Source organism: Podarcis liolepis, assembly GCF_965112155.1.
Source record: "Podarcis liolepis genome assembly, chromosome: 3".
Classification (NCBI taxonomy): domain Eukaryota; kingdom Metazoa; phylum Chordata; class Lepidosauria; order Squamata; family Lacertidae; genus Podarcis; species Podarcis liolepis.
This window is the reverse complement of record NC_139557.1, coordinates 109,259,461-109,279,007: the sequence shown is the minus strand read 5'-3', so window position 1 is coordinate 109,279,007 and position 19,547 is coordinate 109,259,461. Positions and strand designations below refer to the sequence as shown.

At 46.5% G+C, this 19,547-nt stretch overlaps 1 protein-coding gene across 1 annotated transcript; it reads right to left on the bottom strand.

Annotated features, from left to right (window-relative positions):
• Positions 1-696: 696 nt before the first annotated feature.
• GTF2A1L (general transcription factor IIA subunit 1 like) lies at positions 697-19,299 on the bottom strand. The gene is made up of 9 exons (XM_083494606.1): positions 19,170-19,299; positions 13,223-13,324; positions 11,840-11,963; positions 10,469-10,530; positions 8,068-8,164; positions 5,532-6,085; positions 2,371-2,658; positions 1,609-1,698; positions 697-967 (listed from the first exon to the last, which is right to left on the bottom strand). The coding sequence occupies exons 1-9, from the start codon at positions 19,188-19,190 to the stop codon at positions 860-862; spliced, it is 1,446 nt and encodes a 481-aa protein (XP_083350732.1). The 5' UTR covers positions 19,191-19,299; the 3' UTR covers positions 697-859.
• Positions 19,300-19,547: the final 248 nt, after the last annotated feature.

Genomic DNA, 19,547 nt, shown 5'->3' with positions numbered 1-19,547 from the left:
CCCCTGCAGAATCACTGTAGACTGCTTCATTGACTTCTAGTAGCTTTGACTGCAGAGACATCACCTTGCCAACAAAGGTCTGTATAGTTAAAGCTATGATTTTCCCAGTAGTGGTGTATGGAAGTGAGAGCTGGACCATAAAGAAGGCTGATTGCCGAAGAATTGATGCTTTGGAATTATGAGAGTCCCATGGACAGCAAGAAGATCAAACCTCTCCATTCTTAAGGAAATCAGCCCTGAGTGCTCACTGGAAGGACAGATCCTGAAGCTGAGGCTCCAATACTTTGACCACCTCATGAGAAGAGAAGACTCCCTGGAAAAGTCCCTGATGCTGGGAAAGATGGAGGGCACAAGGAGAAGGGGACTACAGAGGACGAGATGGTTGGACAATGTTCTCGAAGCTACGAACATGAGTTTGACCAAACGGCGGGAGGCAGTGGAAGACAGGAGTGCTTGGCGTGCTCTGGTCCATGGGGTCACGAAGAGTCGGACACGACTAAACGACTAAACAACAACAACAAGCTTTGACTGCTGGGAGGCTCAAGGCCCCCAAGTTACAGTGCCTTCCATAACTCAAGGTGGCTTGGAGATTTGGTTAGCATCAGAGAACAGGGATGCCACAAACAGATGCGCTAAGCGAGCCGCATAACCCACATTTGTCTGTGTACACAAAAGGCAAAGCTGGTCAATGAACAATCACTGTTTTACGTAGGATTTATTCATTTTTTACATGTGTTTTTCATGTGAAGTCTCTTTTCACATTGCTGTATTTCACATTTCGGAAGGCAAGCATTTCAGTATATTCTTACTGAACGTTGCACACAAATAACCAAAAACACTCTGGATATTTTTGTACATTTCACCATTCTGCATCTCCAATGGCTTTGGAAAAAACGTAGTCCTTTCCCCCAAAGCACATCACACCGTCTTTCAAGTAGAACTTCCATCTGTTCTTACTCCGCTGAACCTGGTAAAAAACAAAAAGCAGTATGCTGGGGCCTTTAAATCCCACTAAAATAACAGTTGCTTTCTTTGGTAAGCAATGGGAAATATTGAACATTTAAAAACAATTCATGTACTACAAGCAGAAGCACTCAGAAATATCTACACTGCACACTTAAAATGTAGCTTACATGTGGAACAAGCAACCTTGCAAGGCAGGGAGCTGTTCAGGATTCCAGACAGCCACACCTTTTTCCAGGGAAACTCCACTCCTTTCCACCCACTAGGCAGCTCCCATATGCAGTTCCCATCAGCTCCAGCCAAGATGGCTAATGGAAAAGACTGGTGGGATTTGCAGTCCATATCCCTCCCCAAAGCAAATAAAAGTCTTAATTTATTTCTAGATCCACTTCCCACATTTTTTTGTTTCAGTACATATCTAAGTTATTTTACTTAAGACACAAAGTGTAAATGCATCATACAGGAACTTTCAACAGGGAAACATGATTGGTGCGGCTGCCTGTGGAAAAACTCACTGCATGGCAAACCCAGGTCTGTGTTAGATGTGAAAGAGGGAGGCAGCTACATTTTCCCCAAACATTTAACAGGGCTGAGAGGACTTAAATTGTAAAGGCCCATTTAGCTAGCAAGCATTCTTCACTGTACCTTGTCATACTGGCATACAATTATGTTATCGGTGTCAAATACATCTGGTGTCTCCTGCTCACTGACATCGTCCCCAGAATTTAAAGGATCCTAAAAAGGGAAAAGTTTTGTTTTCCTGATTGGCATTGAACTATGTTTCTTAAACAACAAGAAGAACTGGTCAACTCTGTTATGGTAACAGCCTTCCAAGAACACAAAGGGCTGATATAGTGGCCATTCTGGGATGTGCAAGTATATCTGGAATTTTGAGGAAGTGTTATGAGGAACCACCACAAAATACTGCCATAGGACGTGTTTGTTGTAACACAGAGGATGTCTCCATCTCAGTTTCTGCATGTGCAAAACAGGTGGGGCAATCTACAGGGCAGAGCGTGACTTTTCATGCAGGAAAAGAATGAAAGGGGGAGAGACATTTTTCATCGGTGCCATCGCCCCAACAGGTGCATTACAATTGCTCATGTCTGCAGTGCAGATCATGTAACTGGATGGCATGCAAGTGAGTATCAAAGACTCAAAGTGCCCAAATCTGGATTGGCATCAAAGTCCACAAGTAACAAAACAAGAATAAAGATGTAATATCTTCCCCATTTTGGTCCTCGAAATTGCTCTCTGATTCCTGCCATTTATCTATTTCATAAAATTAATACACTGCTTGACTGTAAAAAGAAAAAGGAAACTGAAAGCAGTTTACATCATGTGTAGTTTCAGCCTCACCCACAGATGTGAAAAGAAAGTCATTTTCAAGTGAATCGAAAGCTTTACCTCCTCAATTATGTCAACCGAGGGTTCATCCACATCACTACTGCTGCTAAGAGATTGATTGTCTGAGGTACTGTTTTCACCGTCTTCTTCCTCTTCCTCATCCAGGACCTTCAGATCTTCAGCATCAATGATGCCCACAAGTTCCTCATCTTCCCCATATCTTGGGCTTTCTATTTCTGCCTTGGGAGAAACATCACCTGTTCCATCCAGCTGAATTATCTCTTCGATATTATTGGCAATATCCTTCTGGGTCTGCAGATCAGCTTCCATCTGCACGCTAGTCTCTAGCTGGAAGGAAGATGTGCAATACACTGAAGACATGGGAGCATTTCCTCACAAACAAATGCCCACCACACTACTTCTGAAGCCTTGCCCTTCTGTCTATGAGAGAGGCTCACAAGATCAATTCAGACATAAGCGTGCTCACATAAAAGATGCATGACAACTATTATTCGTGTCAACTTCCCAAGGTCAAACCTAGGAGCGGGGCTTAGGAGGAATCTAAGAGCCTCCTCCCAGCTTTCAATCATTGAAAATTTACGAAGATAAATCGAAATGAAATGAAACTATTCCACAAGCATACACTCATTTTTAAAAAAACCTTCAGAAAGTAGTAGATAGGTAGCCGTGTTGGTCTGCCATAGTCAAAATAAAAAAATTCCTTCCAATAGCACCTTAAAGACCAACTAAGTTAGTTCTTGGTATGAGCTTTCGTGTGCATGCACACTTCTTCAGATACACTGAAACAGAAGTTGCCAGATCCTTCTATATAGTGAGAAGGTGGGGAGGGGTGTTACTCAGAAGGGTGGTGGGAATGGGAGATAGGCAGATAGCTGGGAGAGCCTGTTGACGACTCTTAACGACTGTAATAGGTCTTACAGGAAAAGGCAAGGGGTGAGAAGGTGAGAAATGGTATAGTCATGTATAGTGAGATAAGAATCCAATGTCTTTGTTCAACCCAGGTTTTTCCATTGTTTTGAGTTTGGTAATGAGTTGTAATTCAGCAGCTTCTCTTTCCAGTCTGTTTCTGAAATTCCTTTGTAGTAAAACAGCTACTTTGAGATCTTGTATAGAATGTCCTGGGAGATTGAAGTGTTCTCCTACTGGTTTCTCTGTTTTGTGATTCTTGATGTCAGATTTATGTCCGTTTATTCTTTGGCGTAAGGTTTGGCCTGTTTGTCCAATATAGAGAGCTGAAGGACACTGTTGGCATTTGATGGCATACACAATGTTAGACGATGAGCAATTAAATAGTCCCGAGATGGTATGTGTGATGTTGTTGGGGCCAGTAATGGTGTTGTCCGGGTGTATGTGGCAGCAAAGTTGGCATCTGGGTTTATTGCAGGCTCTGGTGCCAGTGTCTGTGTTAAGTCTGGTTGTGGTATTATTGTGGGTTAGGAGTTGTTTAAGATTGGGTGGCTGTCTGTAGGCAATGAAAGGTCTTCCTCCCAGAGCTTGAGAAAGAGGACTGTCATTGTCCAGGAGAGGTTGTAGATCTCTGATGATGCGTTGTACTGTTTTAACTTGGGAGCTGTATGTGATGACTAGAGGTGTTCTGTTATTTTCTTTTTTGGGTCTGTCTTGCAGCAAGTTCTCTCTGGGTATCAGTCTGGCTCTGTTGATCTGTTGTCTAACTTCATCTGCTGGGTATTTTAGTTCTGAGAAGGTTTGCTGTAGATCTCTTAGGTGAGAGTCTCTGTCTGTAGAGTTGGAACAGATGCGGCTGTAACGTAGTGCCTGGCTGTATACAATGGACTGTTTGGTATGTTTGGGATGGTAGCTGGAGGCATGTAGATATGTTTGTCGGTCAGTTGGTTTGCGGTATCACATACAGCTCCCAAGTTAAAACAGTACAACGCATCATCAGAGATCTACAACCTCTCCTGGACAATGACAGTCCTCTTTCTCAAGCTCTGGGAGGAAGACCTTTCATTGCCTACAGACAGCCACCCAATCTTAAACAACTCCTAACCCACAATAATACCACAACCAGACTTAACACAGACACTGGCACCAGAGCCTGCAATAAACCCAGATGCCAACTTTGCTGCCACATACACCCGGACAACACCATTACTGGCCCCAACAACATCACACATACCATCTCGGGACTATTTAATTGCTCATCGTCTAACATTGTGTATGCCATCAAATGCCAACAGTGTCCTTCAGCTCTCTATATTGGACAAACAGGCCAAACCTTACGCCAAAGAATAAACGGACATAAATCTGACATCAAGAATCACAAAACAGAGAAACCAGTAGGAGAACACTTCAATCTCCCAGGACATTCTATACAAGATCTCAAAGTAGCTGTTTTACTACAAAGGAATTTCAGAAACAGACTGGAAAGAGAAGCTGCTGAATTACAACTCATTACCAAACTCAAAACAATGGAAAAACCTGGGTTGAACAAAGACATTGGATTCTTATCTCACTATACATGACTATACCATTTCTCACCTTCTCACCCCTTGCCTTTTCCTGTAAGACCTATTACAGTCGTTAAGAGTCGTCAACAGGCTCTCCCAGCTATCTGCCTATCTCCCATTCCCACCACCCTTCTGAGTAACACCCCTCCCCACCTTCTCACTATATAGAAGGATCTGGCAACTTCTGTTTCAGTGTATCTTCAGAAAGTAGTCAATAATAATAATAATAATAATAATAATAATAATAATAATAAAAACCAGCAATGGGAATAATTCAGGGTAGTGCTAAGCAGATCACTCCATCAGCATAAGTATTTCTGCTTATGCGATGGAACAATCTCCCTTCTCTGCCCCACCTCTGCTGTTCCAGACCCCCACATATACAATTTGGGGGCATGGGAGGAGTGGCGAATACTCACTGCACTTGTTTAGTCTTTGTTCAGCTTCCACTGGTAGGAACAGCTAATTTAATCCCCCTTAGGGGTGCATGCCAGCTCCTTTAAGTACCTCATTCTCAATTTTAAATGGGAAGAATAGGGTAAATACCCAAGAGCATGCTTATTTCACAATTCTGCACACATCCTACATTCTGCTACATTTTAAAAATCACATTTGCAAGCAGTTTTGAACTGAAGAAAGATGGAAAGAAATCCTTCAAAAGAAAGTAGGTAACCTGTGGCCCACCAGATGTTGTTAGACTCTGTCCCTGCTTGAAAATGAAAGAATTACCTCTTCAGAAAAGGAGAGGTTGGCTTCATCAGACAGGAGAGTGCTGTCGTCCAACTCGTTGCCCATAATTATCAGCTCAATTATATCGTTGGGATCCAGCGGCTGCTCAAGATTGACTGGCAATTCTGACCCACTGGGAGAGCTTCCTGCCGTCGCTTCTGTGGCCACTGTAGGGCAGCGTGCTTCCGATAATTTCAAGTCAAGAACAACTGAATTTGGAAGGGTCTCCAGGGAGCTGGTTGGTTGCTCTCTTACCAGAGCTCCCACTGCAGCTTTCCCATGACTCCCAATAGCTTCCTGCATGGCAGCAGCAGGCAAGGTCTTCTCTTCTATTCCCACTTGCTGAGATACAGCAGGATTCAGGGCCTGCAGGTTTTCACTGGGTGCCTGATGAGAAGAGGCGTTCACCGGCATGGCACCAGCGGCGGCAGGCTGAGCTCCTGAGGGCTGCCGCCCGAGCTGTTGGAATATTTGCTGAACTGGATTCTGGAGGACAGTTGCACCTCCCGGGGCCTGGGTGACCACCACCGGCATGTTGACTTTATACAGCTGCCCTAAGAAAGAGAAACTGAACATTGTGAGTAGGCCTGTCTCCCTCAATGGCCAATCAGAACTGCTTGGGAAGAGAGCCAGAGGTGGGCCAAATTCCTTGGTTTGCCAGTTCTACTGCCATTCAGCTTTTTCCCTCCCACAAAGTTTCATCCATCAACAGTCAGTTCAACATTGCAGTTAACAGAGTGTTAAACACACGTAAATAATAATAATAATAATAATAATAATAATAATAATAATAATAATAATAATAATAATTTATTATTTATACCCCGCCCATCTGGCTGAGTTTCCCCAGCCACTCTGGGCGGCTCCCAATCAAGTGTTAAAAACAGTACAGCGTTACATATTAAAAACTTCCCTGAACAGGGCTGCCTTAAGATGTCTTCTGAATGTCAGGTAATTGTTTCTCTTTGACATCTGATGGGAGGGCGTTCCACAGGGCGGGCGCCACTACCGAGAAGGCCCTCTGTCTGGTTCCCTGTAGCCTCACTTCTCGCAATGAGGGAACCGCCAGAAGGCCCTTGGCGTTGGATCTCAGTGTCCGGGCTGAATGATGGGGGTGGAGACGCTCCTTCAGGTATACAGGACCGAGGCCATTTAGGGCTTTAAAGGTTAGCACCAACACTTTGAATCGTGCTCGGACACGTAAACACATACATGGTCCACCTGGGGCCCTCCAGGTCTTTTTTCTTTTCCTCAATTAAAAACAAACAAAAACCTTACGTTTATATCCTCCCTTTCTTCCATCATGGAACACACATGCAGTTCCCAGATAGTACTTCATCCAGGCACTAACCAACCAGACCTGCTTAGCTTCAACCAGATAGTGACTTCATGTGCCTTCAAGCCATAATCTGGGGTTGATCTAGAAGAGCCAGGTAGATGAGAGCTGTTACATGGATGATGGAGGGCAAACTAATGCCAGTGTACTGGAAGAAGCAAAGATCACCAGTGTCAAAGGAATGATTCTTCAACATCACCTTCGTTGGACTGGCCATGTTGTGCAAATACCTGATTATCATCTTCGAAAGCAACTACTCTATTTTGAACTTAAAAATGGGAAGTGTGATGCTGGTGGTCAACAAATGAGGTTTAAAGACTCTCTCAAGGCAAATCTTTAAAAATGTAGTATAAACACTGACAACTGGGAAACCCTGGCCTGTGAGCGCTCCAATTGGAGAACAGCCTTTACCAAAGGTGTCATGGGCTTTGAAGATGCTCAAACTCAGGACAAAAGGGAGAGACGTGCTAAGAGGAAGGAACGCTTGGCAAATCCTCACCGTGATCAACTCCCGCCGGGAAACCTATGCCCCCACTGTGGAAGGATGTATGAATCCTGAATTGGCCTCCACAGTCACTTATGGACTCACTGTTAAGACCATGTTTATGGAAGACAATCTTACTCGACTACGAGTGATAGAAGAAGAAGAAGAAGAAGAAGAAGAAGAAGAAGAAGAAGAAGAAGGGGGGTGGGGCAAGCTTGTTTCCTCTTGCTCCAGAAGGAAGAACCTGAACCAATGGATTCAAGTTATAAGAAAATGGATTCCAACTAAACCTCAGGAAGAACTTTCTGACAATAAGAGCTGTTTGACAGTGGACCACTCCCTTGGAAGGTGGAGGACTCTCCTTCCTTAGAAGTTCTTAAACAGAAGTTGGATGGCCATCGGTCATGGATGATTTAGTTGAGGTTCCTGCCTTCCAACTCTACAATTCTATGATCTACGATTCCATGAGTCTAGGATCAGCTTTCATTGTGCAAACCTGAATTTCTTGGGATGCAACTGAATCCCACCCAAAACCAGTAGCAGCCTGGAAGCACCGTGCAACAGTCCTGTTGTTATTTTGTGGTGCAGTCTTTACCCTTAAAGCTTATCAACAGCCAACTTCCGCATTGCAAAATCCTCGCAGTCTTCCTCGCACACTTATTCAAACCCTGCCAACTGTATCAACCATGTTCCAAGCCTGCACCTGCTCTGCTTACCAGAAGCCGTCTGCAGAGTCACGCCAGCGGGTATTTGGATGGGATAGGCGAAGCCCGAAGGCAGGGTGAAGATTGTACCGGCAGACCTGGAGCTGCCCTGAAGTGAAAGGAAGCCCATCAGGAAAATTCAGTTAGATTTTGCAGATCGCAGCCCATGTTCTGTTCCAGCATCTCTAAAACATCCCCGCCTCCCCATAATGGATCACTTGAACATGGCTGAGGGTCTTGATGGACCACTCAGGGATTTTCCTGCCTGCTGTAGCAATTGCAAAGTGCTCCGCAATACTGTAGCAACTAGCTGTTTAGTCACTGGAGAATTTGTGGAATGTCACATTGTTATCTGGGCACTCTAATCTTGGTCACTCTGAAAAATAAAGCTCTGCATTAGTGTATAAGAATTCCAGGGTCCTTTGAAGGACATATCCTTGCATCAGCCTTTCCTGTCCCAGTGCCCTCCAGATCTTGCAGCCTTGGCCAACTCTCCTCCTGATTTTCAGTTTGTTCAATCTGCCAGCTCATCATATGTTGCCTGGTTTTCGTCTGGCAACAGTCAGTTGTGTTTCTGTAGCCCTGAAACACTTCCCCAGTTCCCCCTTGAAGCTACAGCAGATGCAGAACAAGTCTAGACAGGGCTTGGCGGCTTGGGGTGCCTCCTAAGTGCTTTGCTAAATAGTAGTAGCAGTAGCAGTAAATTTTATTATTTTATTATTTATATTCTGCCCATCTGGGTGGGTTGCCCCAGATACCCTGGGCAGCAACCAACACATATAAATGCATAATAAAACATCAAACATTAAAAACCTCCCCATATAGGGCTGCCTTCAGATGTCTTCTAAAAGTAGTATGTCCCCTTGACATCTAATGGGAGGACATTCCACAAGGGAGGGAACCACTGCTGAGAAGGCCCTCTGCCTGGCTCCCTGTAACTTCACTTCTCATAGTGAGGGAACTGCCAGAAGACCCTTGGAGGAGGACCTCAGTGTCCGGCCTGAGCAATGGGGGTGGAGACACTCCTTCAGGTATACTGGGCCGAGGCCATTTAGGGCTGTAAAGCACTTTGAATTGTGCTTGAAAATGCACCGGGAAACAATGTAGGTTTTTCAAGACCGATGTTATAGGGTCCTGGTAGCCGCTCCCAGTCACCAGTCTAGCTGCTGCATTCTGGATTAGTTGTAGTTTCTGGGTCACCTTCAAAGGCAGCCCCACACAGAGTGCTTTGCAGTAGTCCAAGTGGGAGATAACCAGAGCATGCACCACTCTGGCAAGACAGTGTGTGGGTAGGTAGGGTCTCAGCCTGTGTACCAGATGGAGCTGGTAGACAGCTGCCCCGGACCTGCACCTCCATGGACAGCTGTGAATCCAAAATGACTCCCAGGCTGCGCACCTGATCCTTCAGGGGCACAGTTGCCCCATTCAGGACCAGGGAGTCCTCCACACCTGTCCGTCACCGTACTTCTGTCTTGTTGGGATTCAACCTTAAATCGTTAGCTGCCATCCACCTCCAGACACACACCCAGGGCATGTTGCAGGAGGGTAATGTAGAAATGATCCCACTGTAGAAAGTTGGGTTTTACATTTGTTGCTCTTCCCACTTTTGCCTCTGGTGCTAGTGTTTGGCCTTGGGAAAGTTGTCCAAAATGCAGCCCTTGGGCTGTAAGAAGTTGCCCACTCTGCTACTGCCAATTATCCTCCTGAGTACGTTATCAGAGGGCAGATTGTATCCAGACTTGCACATCTGTGACTGGAAGCCTCCATCCATTCACATGGAGAGACAGGATCTAGAAGGGGTGTTCTGGTTTTCTCCTAACTCCTCTTTGCTTTGCAGCAACAAGCACCACCTCCCAGGCTGTCCCCCACAACCCTATGGGACAGTTTTTCCAAGGGGCTGCAGGGGGAGACAAAATTGACAAAAATCACTGCCTGCTGTCTTCCTCTAGCACCGGCGGGAGTCTGTGATGTGCAAGCCTGGACCCAATCCATCGTACAGACAAGCCTAGCAAAAGCATCAATTCAATACATAAATGGCAAGTTGCTTTCAGATGCTTTTAGGAGACAAGCTATTAAATTAATACAATAAATGAAATAAGGGAAACCAATCTCAAATGTACCAAGAGAAGGCCGCGTCTACAATTGGGTTTAGGATGGCAGACAAAAGTAGCGTAATGGTTGTCGTCCCCATCCCCAATCGATAGGAAACTCTTTAAAAACGGACTGGGCATCTCTATAATTACCGGTGTTTGCAATATGAATGCTGATTGCTTGATTACAATTGGCATTTTGCAAGGCTATTTATCATCACCAAAGATTGTTGAACTGGGAAACGTTGATACTGATACAGAATTTAAGGTTTTTGCCTTTGAGGGGATAAGAAAAATCATAAGGCAATGCTAAGTCTACATACAAGTTCGGACGCCGCCACTGCTGATGTAGCAAACTGTTGAATTCCTCTGCCGGCAGCAGCACCTAAAGGAATATCGTTTAAATAACAAATGTCACAAGGGCTTCATGTAAAGTTTTGAATTCTCCTGCACAGTGATTCCTCCCACTGCATATGCATCACCATTAAGCCCTGACAAAAAATCAGCAGAGGCGAGAGGCTGGCGTCAGGGGGCGTTCCCAGACAACCGCTTTCTTAAGCATCCATCACAATTTGTTTGCAGGGAGATTAGGCAATGCTGGCTATTTAATGAGCATTCCTTCTGATTTGTCTGCAGGGAGGTGATATGATGTTGCACCAAAGCAGATTATCACCCCGCACTTTCCAGCACATTCCCCCCCTCACTTTCCTTCTTGCAAAAAGTCCAACCTTTTGGAGAAGTGAGCTTGTTGCGCAAGACCTCCCAATCCACGACATTTGCCCAACTGGAAAACTGGCTTGTACGTGATTGAATCCCACCCGAAAATAGCAACAGTCATGAAGCACCCTTGGTGTTACAATAAGGCCGCAAGTCTTCTCTTTGTTTAATCTGTCATCAAGCCAGCACCACACTTTGACTTGTGACTGCAATTCATTTAGAGCACTCCTACGCCTCTCAGTTTGTACATAAACCCCACTCTCTTCAAAGGGGCTTACTCCCAGGGGAAAAGGTAAAGGACTCCCGGACAGCGAAGTCCAGTCAAAGGTGACTATGGGGTGCAGCGCTCATCTCGCTTTCAGGGAGTTGGTGTTCGTTCACAGACAGCTTTCTGGGTCATGTGGCCAGCAGGACTAAACCGCTTCTGGCACAACGGGACACTGTGACGGAAACTAGGGCGCATGGAAACACTGTTTACCTTCCCACCGCAGCAGTATCTATTTATCTACTTGCACTGGGATGCTTTCAAACTGCTAGGTTGGCAGAAGCTGGGACAAAGCAATGGGAGCTCACCCTGTCATGGGGATTCGAACCACCGACTTTCTCATCCGCAAGCCCAAGAGGCTCAGTGTTCAGACTCAGTGGTGTAGGACTGTGGCCTGTGCCTGGCAATGTATTATTGCCAAGCAGGTATCCATTACTAAAAGTGGAAACTGCAGCTCCTATCATACCTGACCAACAGCCACGCTGGGGCCAATGAGAGTTGGAATTAAGCCAAATATGGAGGGCACCATGTTGGCTCTGCCTGGTCTAACCCAGCCTTTTCTACTGAGGGGCAGCCCTTCTCTGCCATCACATACAACCATCACATACAAGGATTGAACAAGGGGTTTTCTGCAGGCCAGGTGTACGCTTCCCCAATCAGCTACCCACAGCCACCACTGTGCAGTATCTGCAGAAAGTGACCGTTCATCAACCTGTTGTCGTCTGCAGGGCTTGATGGAAGTTGGGAGGCAGGTGCAAGGTGAACTGGGGAGGAAGGTGGCTGTGGCGGAAGAAGCTTTCCGTCGCTTTAGACTGCATCACTTTCGTTTCCCAGCGCTGCAAGAAAAGGAGGTTTGAATAATAAAACCACACACATATAAAGGTGAAAAGATCTCATTTAAACCAGCTGATTTTTCCACTCCCTGTCAGGATCTAACATAACTCGTTGGCATTATATATTGTTGAGTTTGGCCTCCTCTGTCACTGTGGGTGGGCCTATCACTATGGCTATGCTAAAATAATTACCTGGTGCGTGATAATTGTTCATTAATGAATAATTGCAGGGTGAAACCCAGGAACAGCAAAGAGCTGAGTTTTCCATGGAAGTCATCTGAATAACTGGGGCATGGCCTTAAGACTCTGTATTAGTTGCTTTTAGGGGATCTGGTGCAGGATCAGTGATTAAGCTACCTGCTTTGGGGGGCGTTTTTGCTTCTACTATGCTCTGCTGGTATATTTGTGAACAAACCAATATTATAGAAATACAGAGAGATTCCGGTGTGCATGCTCCCTCTCAAATCTGTAGGAAACTAAACACCATTGCACTATCCCTGGACTCTATTCAAGAAAGCGGGGAGCAGCTAAGATTATAATAACCATCCTCTGTGCTATTTTTCTAGAAATAGATGTGCCAGAACTCACCATGAACACACCTCCCTTGTTCTCTTAGAAAGGCAATGGTGCCCACCTGAGAGGTGCTGAAACTGAGTTCTGGCAAGTTTCGGCTGGGGAAAAAAGTCCTGACCGTCCCCGTTTGGAAGTATGCCAGAACCAGAAGCATGATCTTTGTGAGGAAATCGCAAGACAGAGCACAAGAGCATAAACTCAGCTCAGAGTGTACTTCAGAACCCAATAACCGGAATTTTGATTTTTAGGGGTAGTTCCACATCCCATCATTAACTAAAAAATGAAGATAGATATGGCTCCCTTTCACCCCGTGACACAGACAGATGCTGTCAACTCTAAATATGAACTAAACTGGTAATCAGTGGCATGCAGTGGTAGAATAGTAATGAGGAGCTGAAGCGTTTTGAGGATCTCAACAGCTTGCTCACTAATTTGGCCTTATCTAGTGAATTTCTCTTTTATTTATTTGGCACTATTGACATATAGCGGTCCAGGAGATCTTACTACAGTCCATTCTGTGAAATAAGTGGCGGGGCTTTGTCCCTGCCCCACCCTCCACTGCACCACTGGTGTCAAAGGAAAGTGTTTGGGCATTTCTGCAGGAAACAGAAATACAAGCTACTCAGACCAGACTAGGAATGGGAGAAGGAGAGAGAGGGGAAACTGCAAACCAGAGCCATTCAACTCACCCTCTTCAGCTCTTTCAGGACCTGCTCATCGACCCCTTCTTCCGCAAAGACATCCTGGACAACTTCAATCACATCGTCGATAACCGATTTGTAGAATTTAGGCTGTGCGGCACAATGAATCACAGAGGGGGGAAAGAGTTAAAAGGAGGCTCCCTGTCTCTGTGTGCTGCAGTTCCATGAGAGAACCTAGGAAGATGCTGCCTTGCACCACGTCGGACCACTGACATATATCTAACCCAATGATGTCTACACTGGCCGGCAGCAGCAGCTCTCAGGGATTTCAGACGGGGTGCTCCCAAACCTGCCTGGAGATTCTGGAGAATGAAATTGAGCCCTACTGCATACGAACCAGGTGTTCCGCCACTGAGCTTCACCCCTTCTGTGATACTAAAGAAGTTGCCTTGGATCCAGAACTGAGGAATCTCCCATTTTCCCTTTCAAAACATTCACAGGTCTGGCCACCGTGGCTGCAAAGAAGGGTTTGCCCATGGATGGGCAATGGCTGGTGAAGTCTCAGGAGTCCTAGGTATATCTCAATAAGATCAGCAGCACTCAGGGTGCTAAAGGAGGGGGGGAGTGGCCTTGCACCCGGGTCCTGCTTGCCAATTTCTCCCCGGGGAATCTGGCTGGACACTGTGATCCAGCAAGCTCTTCCTGTGTTCTTAAAGGAGCCCTCTCCACTTCTATGCATGCATGGCCCACTGTGCCCAATAGTGTTTCACTTTCCAGATAAGTGTACACGGGACTGCAGCCTCAATTCAATTTCTGCCCTGTCCGTTCCAAAGCAGTTGGCGCAGGTAAACACAGTTCTTTTCCTTTGGCTGTGCAAAATGCCCAGTTACGTTAAAGTAACCCCACACCTGGGGTATGGGGTATGGGGTGTAGTGGGTGTGAGGGGAGTGGGACTACCTCTGGTGGAGAGTACATCATGCTCCTTCTGGGGTAGTTTGTCCACCTTTGGTCCCTACCCTACACTCAGCTCCCACCTGCGACTCCTATCTCAGGAACAGCTTTGACTGCCTGGCTAAACCAGGTGAGGGTAGCCGATGGGAAGTTTTCAGTGTTTAATGTTTGATTATGTTTTTGTATATGCTAGAAGCTGTCCAGAGTGGCTCAGGCAACCAAGTCAGATTGGCAGGATACAAATAATAAAATTATTATTATTATTATTATTATTATTATTATTATTATTATTATTATTATTACTACAACTACTACTACAGTGATACTTCAGGGTAAGAACTTAATTCATTCTGGAGGTCCGTTCTTAACCTGAAACTGTTCTTAACCTGAGGTACCACTTTAGCTAATGGGGCCTCCCACTGCTGCCGTGCCAGTGTCGGACAATTTCTGTTCTCATCCTGAAGCAAAGTTCTTAACCTGAGATACTATTTCTGGGTTAGCAGAGTCTGTAACCTGAAGCATCTGTAACCTGAAGCATCTGTAACCCGAGGTAAAGGTAAAGGGACCCCTGACCAGTTGTGTCCGACTCTGGGGTTGCGGCTCTCATCTCTCTTTATTGGGCAAGGGAACCGGCTTGCAGCTTCTGGGTCGAACCAGAGCAGTGCACTGAAACACTGTTTACCTTCCCGCCAGAGTGGTACCTATTTATCTACTTGCACTTTGTGCTTTCGAACTGCTAGGTTGGCGGGAGCAGGGATCGAGCAATGGGAGCTCAACCCATTGCGGGGATTCGAACCGCCAACCTTCTGATCGGCAAGTCCTAGGCTCTGTGGTTTAACCCACAGTGCCACCCGCATCCCAGGTACCACTGTATTATTATTGGTCTCAAACCCTCAGCAAGTTGGGGAGTTTCCCTGCATGTGAAGACAGGCTCCAGAGGATTGAGCGAACAAGACCGGAAGTGGATCCAATGGTCAAGAAGGTGATTTCTGCACGTGCTGTCGAGGGAAATGAGGGGCCGATGGGGCTCGCCAGCCTGGCAAGGTAGCCTGTCCAGGAGAAGGAAAACTCTGATCCTAAACTTCCGCCGCCTTGTGGCTATACCCATTCATTAGAAAGGCTTCGGGAGTAAACCTCAAAGAACAAGCTGTACCCTCTGCCCTGCATGACATCTTGAGGAGGAGAAGAGGCTAAGCAGTGAACCCTACACAAATCTGGAGTCCCTAAGATGGCTGGATAGTGCTTTGTACTTGTCCTCCTGGCAACTCCTGCAGCCAAGCTGGTGCAACACATCTTGCTCTGCTTTCCTTTGGGCCACATCGGCGAGGCCAAGAGGAGGGTCTTGTTGTCTGGGAAGCCCAGGACTTCCATACTTCTCCTGGTATGTCCCACAGAGGACCTTACGGTCTTCAAACAAAAACATCTCGGAGGTCCCGGTTAGGCTGGCCTCAACTAGAGCCAGGGCTTTTTTGGCTGTGGCCCCAATCTGGTGGAACGCTCTTGTCACAAGAGACTAGGGCCCTGCGGGACTTGACATCCTTCCGCAGGGCCTGCAAGACAGAGCTGTTCCACCAGGCCTTTGGCCAAGGCACAGTCTGACCCCCCCTCCTTTGGTAATCCTCACAGCACTCTAGCCCAATGGTTGCCATTAATTTGATTTCGAATTGATTTTAGAATGAATTGATTTTAGAATGCTGTATTATTTTATTGTTGTTAGCTGCTCTGAGCCCGGCTTCGGCTGGGGAGGGCGGGATATAAATAAAATATTATTATTATTATTATTATTATTATTATTATTATTATTATTATATACACCACCCAGGCTTGCACCCCAGGGAGGTCACTTTGGTGCTGCTAATGGAGCAGTTTGACTTCACCCCCAGAGGCGCACTCCATTGTCTCTCAAGCCATACAAATGCCATAACCCCACACCTGTTCAGCACTGAAGCAAAACAACCCAGGAGGGAGTGAAGGGGACATAAGTTTCTCTCCAGGCCCCCATGCGTTCAAAATAAGTCATGGTGTGGCTTGGTGTGACGTGCAAAGCAGGCTATTAATTTCACATTTTGCCACATTTCCCAGCAAATAAATGTCTTTACAACATTAAGCTTGTTTTCCTCACTTCTTTTTTTTAAAAAAATGCTTTAAATGTAAAGCTTCGGAAACTTCCCCAGAATACATGCAAACTTGTGTTATCGTCATTTCTAAAATTTCAAGACTTTCAAACTAGGTCAGATTTACCCCGAAAATACATGACATTAATTTCAGCACAGGCTTAGTTTAGTGCTGTTAGGCACACGCCCACAAAACATTTATTCTAATAACAGAAGCTTTGCGAGTAATCTCCCGATCTTGAGTTTTAAGATAAGCACATTCACAATTTGGGTAGCATCGACAAATTTAAAACCCGGCACAAAGTTAACACCAAAAATAAATAAATGTCTGAAGCGTGACAGCCCCTCGAATTAAATGTTCCATGTGGGTTTTGTTCAAACAGCAGGTTTATAAGTTTGCTCTTCTAAAATATCCGTGCTCTGGAGTAGCTCAGGACATCATGGCAGTCATGAATGGAGGCTGAACTGTTCAACAGACAGTGGAATGTGCCACCTCCCTTCTTGGCGATTCTGAATTCTGCAGTGTGGGGGGTTGGACTCGATGACCCTTGAGGTCCCTAGAATGGCCTGCTAGATTAGACCAGTGGCCCATCTAGTCTATCATCCTGTCCTCACAGTGACCAGCCAGGTGATTCTGGGAAACCTGCCAGAAGCCGCTAAGCACAAGAGCATTTTCCACTCCTGCAGTTCCCAGCAACTAGTAGAATAAAAAATTGTAGAGTTGGGAGGGATCTCCAGGGGTCATCTAGTCCAGCCCCCTGCAATGCAGGGATTCTGCTCACAGCCAACCCTAAGTGGGCTCGGACCACCAACCACTGACCCATTGCACAAAAGCTTTACTGCCTCCGCAGAGCACAGCCTCTCCTCCATGAATTTGCCCAATCCTCTTATAAGCTGGCAGCCATCGCTGCCTCTTGTGGAAGTGAGTTCCAAAGTTTAACTATGTCCTATGCAGGGAGGAAAACTTTTCCTTTTATCCGTCCTGAATCTTCCAACGCTCAGCTTCGTTTGATGCCCGTGAGTTTTAGTGTTATGAGAGGGGGAGACAAGCTTTTCTCTTGTCCACTTTATCTGGAAACCGTGGCTCGTGTTCTCGTGTCCTGTCCCCTTTATAAAGATCTAAGGGATGAGATCATCACCCCGCTCTTACTTACCATCCCAGGCCGCCCATCTGCGGCCACATTGTTCTTACTTTTATCAGATCAAAATGATCAGACAACAGCAATGGTTTATCAAGGGTGCAATGAGATTAAGAGCCACTATTTGAACGATAATCTTGGTCATCTGATTTTCCTTTTTACCCACTGTTGTCTTTTTAATTGTATATATTGCTTGTTTTATGTTTCTATGGCCATTGGCTAATGTGAATAAAGTTTATCTATCTCTTGTCCACTTTCTCTGTGCCGTGCATAATTTCACTAACTTCTATCACGGAAATTAGCCCTGAGTGCTCACTGGAAGGACAGATCGTGAAGCTGAGGCTCCAGTACTTTGGCCACCTCATGAGAAGAGAAGACTCCCTGGAAAAGACCCTGATGTTGGGAAAGATGGAGGGCACAAGGAGAAGGGGGCGACAGAGGACGAGATGGTGGGACATTGTTCTCGAAGCTACCAGCATGAGTTTGACCAAACTGCAGGAGGCAGTGGAAGACAGGAGTGCCTGGCGTGCTCCGGTCCATGGGGTCACAAAGAGTCGGACACGACTAAACGATTAAACAACAACAACAACAAAAATGTTCCAGGGCTTTGGAAGGAGAGGTAGCTGCAGGCTACCTCCATTAGCAACATTTGGGGGAGGGCGAGGGATTAGCCCCACGATGTAAAATATAGACCAAAAGTGTAACGCTGCTGGGTTGGCCGAACCTTCCAACCAATCCAGCATTCCTGTTTCCCAAAATGCTTTTGGGAATCACTGAAGCAGGAGCTGAAAACAACAGCCCTGCCCTGGCTGCCTTTCCCATTCCCCACCAGAGGGGGAAATGGAGGTTTAAAGGTAGACTGCCTCTAAACTTGGAAGCTTCACTACAGTAGCCTGGCTTTAAAGTGCACCAAGAGACCATTATTAGCTTGACTAGTTCTTCCTAGCCATCCCTTTCAAAGCAATGTAAATCAAGGCGGGTGGTGGTCTTCACCCGCAACTGCATACAACTAACGGTGCCCTATGCTAACATGATGGGACGGGGGAGGCGCTGTGGGTTAAACCACAGAGCCTAGGGCTTGCTGATCAGAAGGTTGGTGGTTCGAATCCCCGCAACAGGGTGAGCTCCCGTTGCTCGGTCCCTGCTCCTGCCAACCTAGCAGTTCAAAAGAACGTCAAAGTGCAAGTAGGTAAATAGGTACCGCTCCGGCGGGAAGGTAAACAGCGTTTCCGTGCGCTGCTCTGGTTCGCCAGAAGCGGCTTAGTCATACTGGCCACATGACCCAGAAGCTGTACGCCGGCTCCCTTGGACAATAAAGCGAGATGAGCGCCACAACCCCAGAGTCGGTCACGACTGGACCTAATGGTCAGGGGTCCCTTTACCTTTATACTAACATAACACAACAGAAAGGTGATATATAGCAGCTCTCCAACACGGGGTGCTTTGATGCCAATCTCTTGGGGTTCGGTTCAGTTAAATGCCAAGAGGACTGGGGGTGCGTCTTTAAAAGAAAAAATGTACTTTTTCTGCTCCCCCAATTGAGCGGTTCTTTTAAGTACCACCCAGAGCCTCTTAATGGGTCTGCTCCAGGGAAGGAATTTGGGGACCCCCCTCTGCAAAAGGACACACACAGCCCCAAACACAGCCAGGCGCAATAGAATCCTAAGAGGGAAGGGGGGATGTTTGTAAGCCGGCTAAGCCCAGGGTCTAAACGTGCCTGGGCGCTTCCCTGAGCCAAGCTGAGCTTCTCCCCCCTATTCCCCGCCCCCCACCCCAGCTTTTCGCCCTCACCACGGGGTTGCCATGAGCCATCTCTCCTCGCCCTCTCGCAGCTCGGCGGCCACCGCCTAACGCCCGATCGCGCGCGCCCCCTGTCGCTTCCCGAGCCAACTGCCGAGCATCCGGCCCCTTTCGCCCCTCCGCCGGCTGCCGGCGCTCTGGGAGGGAGGTGTCAATCAGAGGGGAGGTTTCGCTGGAGATGAACGGTCGGTGGGGTGGGAGAGGGCTGGACCTAGAAACTTTCTATTTTTAAATAAAATGTTTATTGAGTTTTGCATGCCCGTGACCACAAAACGTGTGTTCGTGGCATTTTAAAAAAACGGGGGGGGGGCAGGGTTTTTTAAAGGGGGAATTAAAGGAAAATAACCAAAGGCGTGTGGTTATAATTCG

What these genes read in the sequence shown, in the direction of transcription:
- GTF2A1L (XM_083494606.1), bottom strand. Translation starts at nt 19,190, where the DNA reads ATGGCTCATGGCAACCCCGTG. An exon ending in TGGCTCATGGCAACCCCGTG is followed by an intron (nt 13,325 to 19,169) that starts GTGAGGGCGAAA and finishes TGTGCCGCACAG; the next exon opens with CCTAAATTCTACAAATCGGT. An exon ending in AGCCCTGCAGACGACAACAG is followed by an intron (nt 10,531 to 11,839) that starts GTTGATGAACGG and finishes ATATTCCTTTAG; the next exon opens with GTGCTGCTGCCGGCAGAGGA.